At 33.1% G+C, this 16017-nt stretch overlaps 1 protein-coding gene across 1 annotated transcript; it reads right to left on the bottom strand.

Moving 5' to 3' along the window:
• Positions 1-115: 115 nt before the first annotated feature.
• cubi_00072 (dynein heavy chain) lies at positions 116-15961 on the bottom strand (the record flags this gene model as incomplete). Its single annotated transcript, XM_029017086.1, has 2 exons — positions 116-13541; positions 13617-15961. 2 exons carry the CDS (start codon positions 15959-15961, stop codon positions 116-118), a joined length of 15771 nt encoding a protein of 5256 aa, XP_028875665.1.
• Between the last annotated feature and the right edge of the window lie 56 nt (positions 15962-16017).

The raw sequence follows: 16017 nt of genomic DNA, 5'->3' as shown, positions 1-16017 counted from the left end.
ACACAACGCAATACATGCACGCCCCACATGCGCGCCGTCTCATACATGCGTTACCCAAATGGTAACGATACAGTTTTTGAAAAATTTAAAATATAATCCTAAAATTTAATCAATTTTATCCTTTCCAAAGAATTAAACAAGTTGAGGCAAGTCTCCATTGTTTAATGTTTTCATTTGCCTTAGCAGGAACATTAATCCACATTAGAATTTGAGATCTATTTGAATCTTTAAAAATGGGAATTGCAATCGAATTATCCGATAAATTCTGCGGAATTATGTTAAGCTCGTAGTTATTATCTGAAATATTATGATTTGAAATCATATCACGATCACCCTTAACCCATTCTATTAATAAAGGAGGTACCTCAGAAACTGCTTTCTCTGTGCTTAATTCAAATAATCCTGATTCTCCCTTCCATTCCAAAGCAACTGCTGTTAATCCTCCAATTACAAACTTTGCTTCATCCTCATTCTGAACTTCTCCATTCTGGCCTTCTACTTCGTCTCCTATTGAAATAATTCTTGGAACTATATCATTATAACTACATCCTAAATTCTTCGCTGCTAATTGTTTACTCGCTGTGAAAAAAGCTCCTGGATCACAAACTCCTCCCAACCAAATTGTTTTCAATCCAATCTTCTTTAATCCTGGAGAACATACTAGTATGTTCGATAAAAATGTCTCCATATTATTTGATTCTAATTCTCTTTTTGATTCTTCTATATTATATTTCTTACATATACTTGAAATTAATAAACAATTCTGTGATAGTTTTCTAATAAGATCTAATTGCCAAATATCCAAATTATATAATAATATTGGTAATAACTTTAACCATAAATCTGGTACTACATCTGATTGAATACTTAATCCAATACTTCTAAGATTATTTGTTAGTTTACCTTCTCCTCCAAGAACATTTAGTAGCTCATGAATATTCTCCCAGATATCCTTAAATCCCTTATAATATTTTGAAATCTCTGATACATAATATCTAGAAATTGCATCTAAACTATTATTCTCAGAAAATTCTATTATTTTTGGAGAATTATATAAAATATGTCCTGAAAATATTCTTAAATTATTCTCCATCTTTGTTAATTTAGATCCAATTTTAAACATCCAACTTGGAATTCCCCTAGTTTCTGGTCTTGACATATCCTCTTTTTGTAACTTATTATTTCCTCCTGATCCCTTCTCTGATCCTTCTAAATACTGTCCTCCTGTCTCATTTGACCTTATATCTGAACCAAAAACTCCTCCTTTAGCTTTTGGAATCAAATCTGGTGTCTCATTTCTAGATCTAATAATTAATAGGCTCCAATTTAAACTCATTTTTTGTCCTTTTTGTGCTAAAATCACATTCTCAGCTAAAGGAGAAAGACCAAGCCATGTTGGCCAATTTGTATTTCCAAGCTTTTCTACCCAATCCAAGTAATTCTCAACTTTTTTGCAAGTATCTGGAGCTATTAAAATATTTGGCTTTATTTGATCACTTCTAAATAAATTATTCCAATTACTTGTACAACTTATAAGTTGAGATCCATCCTCAAAAGATCTTGAAGAAAGTATCTCATCTATTAAAATGTGAAGAATCTGTTTATCTACAATATTATCCAGTCTTCCTCCATATCCTACTTGTGATACTAGCTTACGTACTGCTTCCCAAGGAATCTGATCAGGATCTCCTGATGTATTAGTTATTGTCCATTGATTTACTATATTAATACAACATTGAAGATCTGCTTCACTGAAATCATAGAACTTTGTCCAACCTAAAGGAGTATATCTTTTTCTTTCTAATATTACTGAATGTAAAAATGCCAATAAAAAGTAAAGTTTTAGTTTGATTGTTATTTGAGAACTTGGTATTGTTGGATTTGCTGAATCATCCACTGTCTTTATTGTTATTTCACTAGCTCTTTCAAGAGCAGCTTTAAGTCCTACTGGAGATTCCAAAAGTATTTTCATAGAAATTCTGATTAAATTCAAAGATATTCCAAGAGGAGATGATCCTGAAGAACCTGGATTAAATGATGCTCCTACTACTGAATCCCTATGACTAGGATTCAAAATCTTCTTAGGAAGCTCTGTAGCTAGGAATAGTCTAAATCCTTTATTTGGCCTATTCTGACGATTCTGTAATAATTGTTCCAAGTAATCCAAATTCCCTGAAGATAAATGAACATTTTTAAGCATTACCCAATTACCTTTTCTCATTGCAATCTTAATTGAAGATTCTGCCTTTTCTAAGCTTTCTGCTGATCCTATTGCAATTGAAAGTAAATTAGAATTATGATCATTAGCCAATTGAGAAACCACCAAAGAAGCATCAAATCCTGGAGAAGTTACAAATAAGATTGGTGTTGATTCTGTTGTTTGTATTAAAACAATATCTTTAAGTAAATCTTTAGAAAATTCACTTATATGTGAAAAATCTGATCCCAATGTTTCTGATATAAGTTTATTAAATTGATTAAGAAGCCTATCCGGACGAATGATCTTGAGTAGTAAACATTCCAAAACACCTTTCTTAAATCTTCTTAAGATCTCTTTCTTCTCATTAAGTTCTTCTTGATTCATTTGATTATTTATATCATTATTTCCAGATGATTCTTGATTAAATACTTTATCATATATACTATTTAAATCCTGCTCATCCCAAATGTTAGTACTCAAAGTTTCCAATACAATCTCTGGTTCTGTAGATATCATAAGTTGTTCCCATTCTTTTAAATTTGAACTAAAAGATTCTGAAAGTTTTGAAAATGAACTCAAAGATGATATTATAATAGAAAGTTGTGTACTTTGATCTCTATCTAATCCAAAAGATTTTGGTATAGAATCCATAATAGAAGATCTTGAACTTCCATCTACTCCTCCTGCTCCATCCGAATCTGAAACATTAATTGCAGATGCTGACTTAGTTAAAAGATCAATTTCTGTTCCCATAGTATCATCAAGAGAAAGATCACAATAAGATTCAATAAAGATTCTCATCAAATGAAGACCAAATACTATTCTGTCATTATGTAATAAACCTTGAGCTACTCTTAAATAAGCTTCATGAAGTAAATCCAATATTATCATCTTTTGTAATTTATGATCAAACTCTATATCATCATTATTCTTCTCATCTTCTGATTCAATCTTATTTGAAGCAATCTTAGATTTATTTCTTCCCAAAACTGCATATAGTATTCTATTAAAAAATTCAAGATCATATTGATAAATTGGACTAATAGATGAAAGATGTTGTAAAGTAAAGTAGATCCTTGTAGCTGTTAGTGATAAAGGTAATAAATGAGTAAGTACTTGGTCAATATGTTGCATAGTATTCTCCATCTTTGCTGTCTCTGTTTGAATATCTTGAGCTTTCTTTTTAAGAACTTCTAAAGTATTGATAATTGTCTCATCCTCTAAAATATTACCTTTTACATTAGATAAAGCTAATAATAGATTATCCTCACATTCTCTCAACTGTACACGATATTCTCCATGTAATCTTAATAGATCAGTTCTTTTCTTATCAATATCTGGACGGAGTTCTTTTAATATAATATTTCTACTTTGTTCTAATAATGAAGTTGGGGTTACAGTAAAATTGACCATAGTTACCCTACTTGTTAGATCTGGACCATATTGTATTGTTGGATCTTGAGTTGTTAGGTAAAGCCTAAAATGTGGAGAAAAGTCTACTTCACTGTCTCCTACTGTAATTAGTGATCTTCCACCATGTAGATGAATTTCTTGATTTAAAACACTATATATCAATGGATCTAAAGATGATCCAACATCTTGAATTAGTAGCGATGATCCAAATCTTAATGATGATTCCAAAAGCTTTGGAAAATTTGAGTCAGAAAAAGTACTTGTTTGAAGTTTTCCACTTGTTCCTTTTCCTTGTCCATGATGACTTCCTCCTCCACTATTATTATTATTATTACTACTATTAAAGTTTTGTTTATTCATCTCTAATAAAAAACTGGTTGCATATCCTGAAGGATCTATAATAAATGGGTACCTGATATGTCTCTTAATAATAATAGCATTTTCAACACTTAGATCATCAGTTGAGAGACCATAGCTTTGCCATAATAACCTTTCACTTGGTTTAGATAAGTAATCTACAATTTTAAATGAGTTAGGATTAGTATGAGAAAGCTGAAATTGATCAAGTATTCCCTGCCATAATTGAATATATTGTGATCTTAAAATCTGATCTAAACCTCCTGCAAAACAAATAAAAGCTGCTGATAAAAGACAGTCACCCAAAATATTGGAAAGCTCTGTTTTAAAACCTTCTTTAGCTTCTCTCCATCTATCTTGTTCTGTAGTTAAATTACCTAAAAGTCGAATACTTCTTTCAACTTTATTAGTTACAAGATCTTTCTCTCTTTTAATTAATTGAACTTGAGAAATCAATTCAGCATATTCTTTCTTGTAAATATCAATACGTTCTTGAAGTTCTACTACTAATTTTTGAGCTGCTTCTAATCCTTTCTCATTTTCTAACTTTGATTTCTCCAATTGACTAATTTCTGCTTTAAGAGGTTGTACCTTTTCACTAATTATAGAATATTGTAATATACTCGATACCCAAGATGATAGAGGACCAGCTGCATGACTTGCTCTATTAATCTTATCAGTGTCCCATTCTGGTGATTCTAAGTATTCTTTTTGGAGTCTTTGCATAGTTTTTAAAGTAATAGTATTAGAATCAAAATTAAGGACCCTGGTAATAAAGTCAGAACTTTTTAATAGTTTTCTGCTTTCTTCCCAAGCTTGAGGTTTTGTTGAGTTATTAGTAAGTAATATAGCAACAGCATCTATAGTTTTCTTAACCAGACCTGGAGGATTTGCCATAGATCTAAGTTCATCTAGATTCTTTTTTGGGATGTTAGAAACTGCATTCTCTGCTTCTCTTAGAATTGGTTCGACATCTTTCAATTGAATTTCAACTTCACTGGATCTTTCAGCTATAACCTTTTGTTGTTCATCTAAAGACTTAGCTAAACTCTCAGTTGTTTTTTTCTTTTCTTCTGCTTCACCTTGTTCTTTAATCATTTGTTGCATTTTCTGTTCAGCTTCAACATTCTTTGCTATTAATATCTTTTCCTTTTCTTCTAATTCTTGTTGAAGAGTAGCAACTTGTTGTTCAGTACTCCTTAAGGTTTCTAATCCAGAAGATAAATGTTGTTGTTGTTCTAATAATGTTTCATTTTTCTCTCTATATATTTTGATGATATGTTTTAAGAAATCAAAGAAATCTCTTGGAGTTTTCATCATTGAGTGATCTTCAGAGGATGAAGAAGAAAGTATTTTTGGACCTCCAATCTCTCCTACTTGTGCATGGAAGAGAGATATGATACAATCTATTGTTAATCCAATCCTTTCTTCTGGTTCTTCTACTGAAGGCATACAACTAGTTGGTATTCTTTCTATAGCAGATATAATTGAATTATCTCCAGGAATTGTAGGGATTGGTGAAATTCCAGATGTAGTAATATTAGTATGAGTATTAGTTATTATTGCTTGTGTAGTAGTATTTGTTGATTCCCCTTCTTCTACTATGTCATTATCTTTTTGGTGAGAATCTAAATGTAAGAATGATCTTGCAATCTGACTCAAAGCTTGATTATTTAACTGACCCATCCAATTAACTACACAACGATTAAATAGAGCTGGAGATAAAGATTGAGTCTCTTTGAAGTTTGGATTTGCAGGATTTAAGGTAAAAACTATATGTAGATTTTCCTGAACAAGCTTTGTAAATCTAGCAAATAACTCATTTCCATCATCTGAAATAGAAACAGAAGAGCTATTACTAAAAGCTGTCCTGCATTCATTCAAAAGTTGATTATATTCGTCTCCTTCAAACAATCCTGGTACTTCTCCTGAAGCTAATAAAGCATTCATTCTTTCAATAAAAGCTGGACCTAATGCATGTGATTCTTCAAAGATAAATGTTAACTTTTCTCCCTTAATAGCAGCTCTTTTCATTACAGATCTAAGATCTGCTTCAAATGCAAATATATCATATTTCCTTCCAGGTTTAATAGTAAAAACATTCAAACCATTTAACCAAGATACCATATCAGCTAAAAGTGTTTTACCACACCCAGGAGGTCCTATTAATAGAAGATGACCAAAAGGTTGTCTTAATACTCTGTCAACCCTATTAATATTATCAAGAAACTCATCAAAGAATACAAGTCTGGAAGTTCCTTGTTCTTCATAATAAGATGTTAATCTATCTTGCAAATATTCTGAAACAATAGATCTTGGAATTTCTCTGCATAGAGAAGTTACAATATTAGTAAATAAAAGAGGTCTATGAAGATCTTTTTCTATTGAAAGATTAGGGAAATGTTTGAGTATCATTTCATTCATCATTTCTTGTGACCAATTTTTCTCACTTTGTTCAACAAGTCTATCTTGGAAAATTCTTTCTCCTTCATAAAGTACAAGTCTAATTAGTTGAGTTAGTGTGAATTCATTTTCTTCATCAAGATGAAGATGTGAATCAGCTCCAAATTTCTCTAATACTTTTCTTAAAGCTTCTGTTTGATTTGTAGATGATTGTGATGATGATCCAGATATTAAGGTATTTGTAAGCTTTAATGAAGAATCAGATATAGAAGTATGAAGACCAGAGTATATAGAAATTTTCCATCTTGTTAATTCTCTTGGAGAGTATATGTAATGAGGTTGAAGATCCACAGTTAGTGTTTTTGCTGAAGCATCATATATATCTACCATAGCTTTTGTTAATGTATCAGCATAAGTAAAGAGATTTGGGAATGGTTTCAATATTGCTCTATTAAAAACTGAATATATTTGATTCAAAGAATTTTTTCCTGGGAAATCAACAAATAAAATAGGTGAATGACGTAGGAATCTGTCAGATAAAGGATGTCTTCCAGTATCTGTTGGAGGATTACAAGCTCCAATAAATTGAACACGTTCTAATGTTACAAAACTCCATTGTGTTGCTTCTCTTCTCCAGAATCCCTTAATTTCAATTAATTGTCTTATAAACATAATTACTCTTTGTGTACCATATCTATCAGGTTCTGGTAAATTGCATTCATCACAAAATACTACTAACCATTTATTGGGTACCGTTGGACGGCATATCCATCCTCTAGGACCTTTGATAAACTCACAATAATGTTCCAATGTTTTTAATAATAATTCAGGGGTTGTAGCTGAAGAAAAGTTTAATGATACAATATCAACATCAGTCATACTACGTAATACTGATGATAATGTCATAGTTTTTCCACTTCCAGGAGGTCCACATAATATTGCGGGAAGATGAGCGTGTAGCCAAGCGTGTAATACTTGAAAATGACGTAGGGTATCGACGGTTTCAATGATTACATTAGAATCCAGAACTTTGTTAAGAGGAAGATCTTGGGTTTCTTTACATTCTGAGCTCCATTTTCTCCATTCTCCAGTAGGAATAACAACTTTGAAATCTAATATTGAAGTACTTTCATCCTCCATTGGTGGGAGTTCTGTAAAGGATACAAGGGAAATAACCTCTTTAGTGTAAGAGATTCTGTCAGAAAGGTTCATACTGGAAGAAAACCCCCATACTAAAGACCAAAGTAACCAACGTGAGAATAATTCTGTTAAAGAATCTACAGATCCTTTTAAATTTCCTGAAGGGTTTGAATCCAATAGTAATTTGATGCAACTGTTTAACAAAGAAAATGCTGCTTCCAAGACTCGAATTCTCGTGAAAACCATTGTATGAGGTCTTTTAGATGCATATGAGAGGCATTTAGATCCAAATGAATCTTTAAATAGTATAGATTGCCAGATTAAGTAGGCCTTATTTCTTAATATAGTTTCCAAGTTTTGTTCTGCAGCTCCTTTTTCCACTAATACTCCAGAGGGTGATACAAATTCTAAGTCTTGTGTATTTCCTATATTATTTCCACCAGTAATTTCACCAATCTGGTCAGAGGTTCCTTCTCCAGCTTTTGTAGAAGTTGAAAGTGTTGTATTGGTTACAATTTTGGAGTTTCCAGTTGCAGTTCCAGAACTAGTGTTAGAACTAGGACTACCAATGTTATTTCCCATCTTGATCTTATTGAATAAGAAAGAAGTAAAGTACATTTCATCAGTAATGATTTCGTCGTTAAACCAGATCATACCACATCTTGAAACTGTAGCCAAAGTAGCAGTGGCTAATGAATGAACCTCAAAAATGACTCTTACCCAAGGAGGAAGCTCTAACCTTTCTCCATTTGGTAGAGTTAAAAGCTTATTATCATCCAAAACAGAATTAAGGTTTTCAGCCCATTCAGGGTCTACATCACCATCAAAGATGATCCAATACTTTTTATTACTTCCAATTCCTCCAGTTTGATCACCTGAAGAAGTATCTGAAGAGTTAATGATCTTCCTTAAAATAGCAGTGAAAACTCCATCAGTCCATTCTAAAGTGACAGGATTTAACTTGCCAAATAGACTCTCTTTATCAATAGTTTTTGGATCTATTACATAACTAATTGTTTTAGATCCCAGAATAGTATCCATAGCTTCCAACATAGTTTTCCTTACTGTAGTCTTTCCGGTACCGGTTGATCCAACCAACATAATACCGTGATTTAGTTTCTGAATCTCAAATAGCTGTAGAACCTTATCTAACCATTGGGATGTAGCTTCTAAAGAATTTCTCTTACAGATTAACTTAACTTGTTCTACCATTAAAGAATCATTCAAAGCCTCAAATGGAACCTGTGGGAAAACCCCTTGAAATAGTGTATTAAGAAGAGGAACATCAGCTGAAACTAACTTTGGTAGTAAAGTCGAAGAAATTGACCTAATAATGAGTTGTTGTTCCAAAATTAATAGTTTTTGAGGATCTTCCAATGCTTCTTTATTCTCAGAAACTGCAGATTTTTTGAGTTTTCCAGCTGAACGTAAAACTGACTTCATTGAACGTAAACCAAAGTCATAATGGGGTTGGCTAGTCATCTGGGACTGACAAAGCTCAAATAATGTGACAATTTGTCTTGAGATCATCTCTCCAAACTGGAACCCTTGAGCAAAAAGAGTTACCTCAGCAATTCTTTGTCTATCTGGAATGACCATAGCGATTTCTCTAAGTAGATGTTTTAAGTTATCAGGTAATTCAGATCTTCCAGCATACCCTGGATTCATTGTTACAAATATTCCAACATCCTGACTCATTGGAATGGTTTTGTTTAAAAGTTCTACAGTATCACTCTTTTTGATCAAAGCTGTTTGAATTGTCAAGATCTGTTCTGAAACTGCTGATAAAATTCTAGCTTGTAGTCTATTAAACTCATCAAAACATCCCCATGCTCCAACTTGGCAAAGACCTACAAAAATCCTACCCATTGCTGTAAAGTCAAACTGTTCATCACAATTAAAAACCAAAACAAATCTTCCTAGTTGATTTCCTAAAGCTTTAACTGTCTCAGTTTTACCGGTACCGGCTGGCCCAAAAGGATTTCCTCCAAGTCTCATATGCAAAGCTTGAGTTAAAGTTAAATAAGTTCTATCAGTTAAAGGAGTCTGAACAAGCTTTTCTGGTATTCCAAGATATTCATAACCATAAACAAAAGCAGAGTTTGCTGTTCTAACAATTATATCACTTTCATTTTGTCCGATAACTTCAAGATCTTTAAGATTTTTCTGGCTTTCCTTATTCATCCAGTACATCCTCATGTATTGAAGCCAATGGAAGCTTTGACTAGATTTTACATTTTGTTCAACTAAATAACTTAATACATCCCTTTCATGAACAAACTCCACAATCAATTGATTATATTTCATCTTTTCACAGCTATTTTCCTCCAAAGTCCCAACAATATCACTAAGTCTAGATAGAATTCTTTGTATAAACTCCTGAAGTTGTTTTGTAGATCCTCCTGATGCAAAGGATTCCTCAGTCATCTTAGTCCACCAGGTCATCCAAGCTACCAATAGTACCTGTGTTGGATACTTTTCAAAAGTAGATCTCAACTTTTCTTCAAGAATATTATCATCATCAATAAAAGGAACTCCAAAGTCCAAATTGATGCTCTCTACAGCTTTTCCTATTAAATGATTTAACGTGTTCTGCATACTCCCAACTACCTTTCCAAGCCATTCTACAAGGGAAGTATTTTTCAGAATTGAAATTGGTTTCTTAAAAGTAATAATCTCTCCTTCTTTAGAACCCATACCAGTAATCATACATTCAGTTTCACCATCCTCACTATTCTTACCTCCATTTTCTTTCTTTCTCTGAATATTCTGGTTATTATTCTCATCCATTAAATCTTCAAACTTTAAGAATGTGATTCCTGCAAAAATCTTATTAAAGTGTCTTTGAGCAACTGTTATATCCTTTCCATTACCAATCATCTCTAATAAGTCTTCATCTCCGATAAAGTAGAATCTTGGGAACATACTTCTCTGCTTTTCTAAATATTCTCCAAGAGCTTTTTGAATCTTATTTAAATAATCACTAATTCTTTCCAATGACTTAGTTAAACCCTCAAAACTTATGAGATCTATTACTTTAGGTCTTGACTGAGACTTTTTTAATAGTCCCTGAACTTCAGTATCAACAGTCTGGAATCTCTTATACTCTTGAGGAAGTAAACTTGCAATATCAGTACTAGCTAAGAAGATTCCTTGAAGATATATCCATCTTCTCTGTGTTTCCATCCAGAGATCCAAAATAAATCTCAGTTTAGTTAATTTCTCAGTCCAAAGCTGACTTTCTTCTTGGAAGATCTCATAAAATGGAGAAAGTGACATGTTTTGTAGAGCACTTAAATTATCATCTATAGCTCCCAACATGATATCCCAGTTCTTAATAACTTTAGTATTAGGATTATTTGGAAGTCCAGTAAACTCTACTTCAAATCCATTCCAAAGCTCTTTCATTCCTTGAATATATGACTCCAAACCATGTTCTCCTTGAGCTTTGGCCAAGATTTCTGTTATTATTACTGAGGATGCCTCAAAATTAATTGACCAAACATCCCCTAAAGTTAAATTTGAAAAGATAGACATTGAAAATATACTTGAGCTACTCATAGAAGAGAATTTCATAGACTTTGAAGATCTTAAGCTTTTCATTGTTATACTTGTCAAACTTTGGATATTTTGGCTTCTCTCATTTTCATTCATTACAGGTTTCTCCTGATCTTGTATTTTTGAAGAATCATCTCCATTAACATTAGTTTTCGATACCTTTTGATCAGACGCATTCTCATGCTTAAATCCTGTATTATTTGTCTTCTCATACCATACTACCTTACTCAGTAATAATTTCCAATGCCTTTCCTTCATGTACTCGGCTTTAAGCCGAGTAATATAACTCATATTTTTATGATATCCCTCTACATCATGTTGTAATTGTTCAAATGCATCATATTGTCTATATTTGACTGGTATTGATTTTAGATTAGAAATCAGACTTTCCAAGTTTGTCTTTAAAGTCTTAACATTAACTTCTGTCCATAACATTGTCTTGTACTCGCTTATCATTACAAAGAAAACATTTAACTGATTCCAAATCTCTTTAAAGTCTTTAAGATCACGTAAAATTGTGTCAAAAGTCTCATAAGTTACCTTGTTTAGCTCATTATCAATCCAAGAAGAGTCAAACTTGAAAGCTTTGAAGATCATATTAAAAGATTCAATGTCTTGACGCAAAACATTTACCTTATTCTCAATTACTCCAATCTGCTCTAACATTAAGAAAGGGTTCTTCACAAAGGTAATTCCTCTTAAACGAGTCCATTCTGATAAAAGCTCTTGATATGACATAAATATGAGTTGTAAACAAAGTTTGAGATAATTTTCAATTTTTCTTCTACTTGGAAATATGACATTGGCAAAACAGTGTTCCAACCTTTGGTGGGATTTATCATACTCTCCCTCAAACTGTTCCACCCAAATCCAGTCAGTTGAGAAGGTAAATCTCTGAACTTCGAGAAACTTTTGTCCATCTGCAAACAAAGGTAACTCTAATCCAATCTTTTGATCTTGATCTTGGGCAGACACCATTTTTGACACTAACTCTATCAAAGAAGAATGTAGAGCTTCTCCTCCAGGAGGTAAGTTGGCCATTACTGAACCCTTAGTTGGAATATTATCGGATTTTAAAACCAAAGAAGAAATGCTTGAAGAATTCTTATCTATCCAAATCAACCACTGAGCCAAAAATGGTTCCAATTTGTCCAAAGTTTGCTTAATAGTACTCACTGAAGTCCAGTAAGAAGAAAGCTGCTCATTCAATTTGGATGCATACAGGTGGAGAATCTCCCTTGCCAAACCATCATATTTACTCATAATCTTTGCTTGTATAGCTGATGTGTCCAGAGCCACCTTACTGCAGAACCAACGTAAATCTTCATTAGAGCTAAAACTAGTCCTTAAACTCCTCATCTCCCTTACTAGCTGTTGCCACTGTAGTAAGCTATTCAGTTTTCCTGTAACACTGCTAAGCTCAACAAACCAAAGAGCCTCAAATCTTTTCCAATAGTCAATGGAAACTTTGACAGAGGTAAATACATCATCTATACTTTTATAACTCCATTCCAAAAGAGATTTTGGAAGAAACAAAAACAAATGTCTGTAGGTACCGTCTACTGGAATATGTTTGACAGATCCAACATCATCACTGCTAACGTAATTTATTCCACTTTCATTTATCTTCTCACCTCCTCCTGAAATTTGAAGAATTAATTCTTCCTTGGCTTTTCTAATCTCCCCATAGAAAGGAGATGTTTGAGGAATGCTTGAAATGTTTGTAACTCTTTGAAGATTTGTGATCTTTGTGATCTCTTGATGGAAACGTCTTAACCATAAGGACTTAACATCCTCAAGAGAAGGATTCAATACAATCTTTTGATCTTTAAGCTGCAGAGTAATAACTGTACTTTGCAAAGAACCCAAAACTGTATTTTGGTTGTTATTCTTATTATTTGGAGACAGAACTTGATCTTGAGGGAATACTTCATTATCAGTTCCTCCTACAGAAATGAATTGGTTTATCCAAAGCTCTACAAATTCCTTTAGCTTTGGAAGTAGAAATGATTGAATAACCTGATCCCAGTAAAATAAATAATCAATTCTATATGCCAATAAAAGAGATTGAAACTCTTCACATTTTGATCCAATCTTGTTTAAATGAGAGACAAGATCACCAAGCCCCCTTGTTACTTGGATATTCCTAATTTGAGAAACTAATACGGAAAGCTGTTCATCTAATGTCATAACAGCCTCAAACTTCTGTTCTAAAGTATCCACAGAATCATAAAATCTTCTAATGAATCCCTCCAACCTATCAGATGACCAACTTAGAGAAACTCCTTCTTGGATAACATTATATACTTCCTGACGGAATGGAGTTAAAAGAGGAGAAATTCTCTTTCCTGGTTCCACTTCTAACTGAGTTGCAATTCTCATCCAATTAATGCAAAGTGAGTTTAAGTGGGAAATGTAAGGATACAAAAGTTTAAGCTCATCAGCCAAAACTTTGACACTATATGGTACCCTATAAGCGTATGACTGAATAATTCTTAGATCTTTAAATAAAGATAAGATCGCAGAATCTATTGTGGAAACTAACACGAAGGCAGTATTTGAAGTACTAACACTTTTCATCAATCCCAAAACTGGTTTGTTCAAATCATAAGTTAACTTATCATCCTTTCTCTGTTGTAACCAAAAGTCCACGATCTGGTTTGGATGTATCTTTGAAGTAATGTGATCTCCATCAGTTTTAACTTTATGTCCCTGACTCTCAAATTCCCAATTTGGTCCAAAAATATCTTCAAGCTTTAAATATATACTCTGTATTCTTTCCTGAAGCAAGTGAGACCAAATCAGCATACCTCCTATATTTGGAATATCCCTGAGACATGAAAATTGAGATGCTGCACTCTTTTGGTATGGATTCTGGTATCTAAGTTGTAATAGTTGAAAGTCTGATTGTACTTTATCCAATAAAATGCTTTGATATTCTTCAACTGCACTTCTAATTCTTGGTCTGAAGAATAAGGGATTATACCTCCCAAGTATTCTAAACATTTCCAAGGTATTACCACATCCACTTAGTTGCTCTCTAAGTTGCTTAATTAATAAAGTTTCAGAAGCGTCCACCTTATTGTTGTAAGCTTGTTTTCCAGCTTCCCAAGTCTCTAAACCTACAGCTGAGAGATCAAGAATGTTAATATTAGCCACACAGGCATAAGCCTGTTGGAGATCTTTTTTAGCAAGAGACTGTAGAGCATCCAGTCCAGTGTTTTGTTCAATTCCTAAAGCTGATAAAGGATTCTGATCTGTTTGATCTCCAGATCCAGAACTCTGAATTGATAGAAGCTCTAATAGAGTATCTTTCAACTTTTGGTGTTGTTTTCTAAATATTACAATGTCATTCAAACGTTGGATTAAAGGAACATGAGCAAAATCCATCTTTGGATGAGCTCTTTCTGAAAGTCCCCTCTTTTTAATTAGGTCTCTAATTACCTCTTTTAATTCCCTCCACTCATCCTCCCATACTTGTCCAAGCTCATTACAACCATTAACTAGATGTTCAAAAACAGGAAATTCCAGTAACATTAAAGATGTTGTGGGATTATTTTGGAGAACTTTGTACAACTGTTTAGTCATATCACTGGAATAAACTTCCACAAGCTGGAAGGTCCTTGAAATAGGATAAGAAGCTGCTCCCTTAATTTTTCTTAGCTGTTGGAAGAATAATCCAACAGCAGAAGTGATTTCATCTATAGAAGTCGACACAAGCAAGTCATTTATTGGGATATCATGTATCAAAGTATTAATGTTTTGTACTCTTTCTATTGATTGTTTAAGTCCAGTATCCACTTCTAAAGATATAGCTGCTAAGAATTTCTTGGACTGACGTAATACAGATAATGTCCACTCTACTTCTGGACTTTGAACCTGTTTCAAAATCTGTTGAAGAGATCTTTCATAAGATGACCAGAATTTTACCTCTGATGTAACACTTAAACCAATATCTCTCTGAAATCTTGCTAATGATTGGATTTCCCGAATCCATTGGGTAATTGAAACTTGAAGAGAGGACAAAAAGGCAGAATCTTCAATTATTTCATCCATATTATTAATTTTCCCAGTATTCTTATATTCCTTGGCATATTCTAAAACCTTTGGATCTAAGCTTAATCTTACCATGGGAATCATACTATCATCTTGGCCTTGTTGTAAGGCCAAACATAATTCATTCACTTTTCTTTGAATATTTTCAAGACCTAAGTGAGACCCTGCCTCTGTAGTATCTCCAGTCTCTCCTGCTTCTACTCCAATTGCTCCAGAGGTGTTTTTTGCATTACCTAATGCATCCAATAGAGGAGTAAAGGCAAACTGTAAGTATTGGTTTAAAACTTCATATGGAGTTAATTGTGATCCCACAAACCCTAACTGGATACACTGTAGACTTGAAGACAAAGATTTTGAATGAGTTATTACTCCAGTGTTTTTTGTATGATCTTCGGAAGAATCACCTCCGCCAGATTCAGATGTTTCTGCTCCTCTATCAACACTTGTCGTAATAATTCCATCATCTGAAACTTGGAATCCAGGGTTTTTAACAAACACCATTAACGAAGCTTTTAAACATCTGGAAGTCATATAAGTTTCTATAAATACTTGATGTTGTGTTAACCCTTCAGAATATTCCAGCCTATTTTCACCTGAAATAGGTTCTTCCAACTTTAATCCTTCAGAATCTGACTCTCTTCCCACATCAGACTCGATAACTTTTTCTTTTCCTACAATTAGACAGTGAACATCAGTTTCTCTTAAAAACCGTTTTAATTGTTCATCACCTTTCCCAGTCAATAATGACGTTAACTGTTGTCTGGAACAATCCAATGCTGAAGGTACTACCTCCAGTAAAAAGTTGATCAATGAAGTCTTTGCTCGTTGACTCATTATTACTTTAATTCCATCAAACCTTTCTTTTAATTTACTCTATTCACAATCTTTTC

Source organism: Cryptosporidium ubiquitum (assembly GCF_001865345.1).
Source record: "Cryptosporidium ubiquitum isolate 39726 chromosome Unknown contig_11, whole genome shotgun sequence".
Taxonomy (NCBI): domain Eukaryota; phylum Apicomplexa; class Conoidasida; order Eucoccidiorida; family Cryptosporidiidae; genus Cryptosporidium; species Cryptosporidium ubiquitum.
The sequence above is the reverse complement of the archived record's forward strand: the minus strand, read 5'-3'. Positions and strand labels throughout refer to the sequence as shown.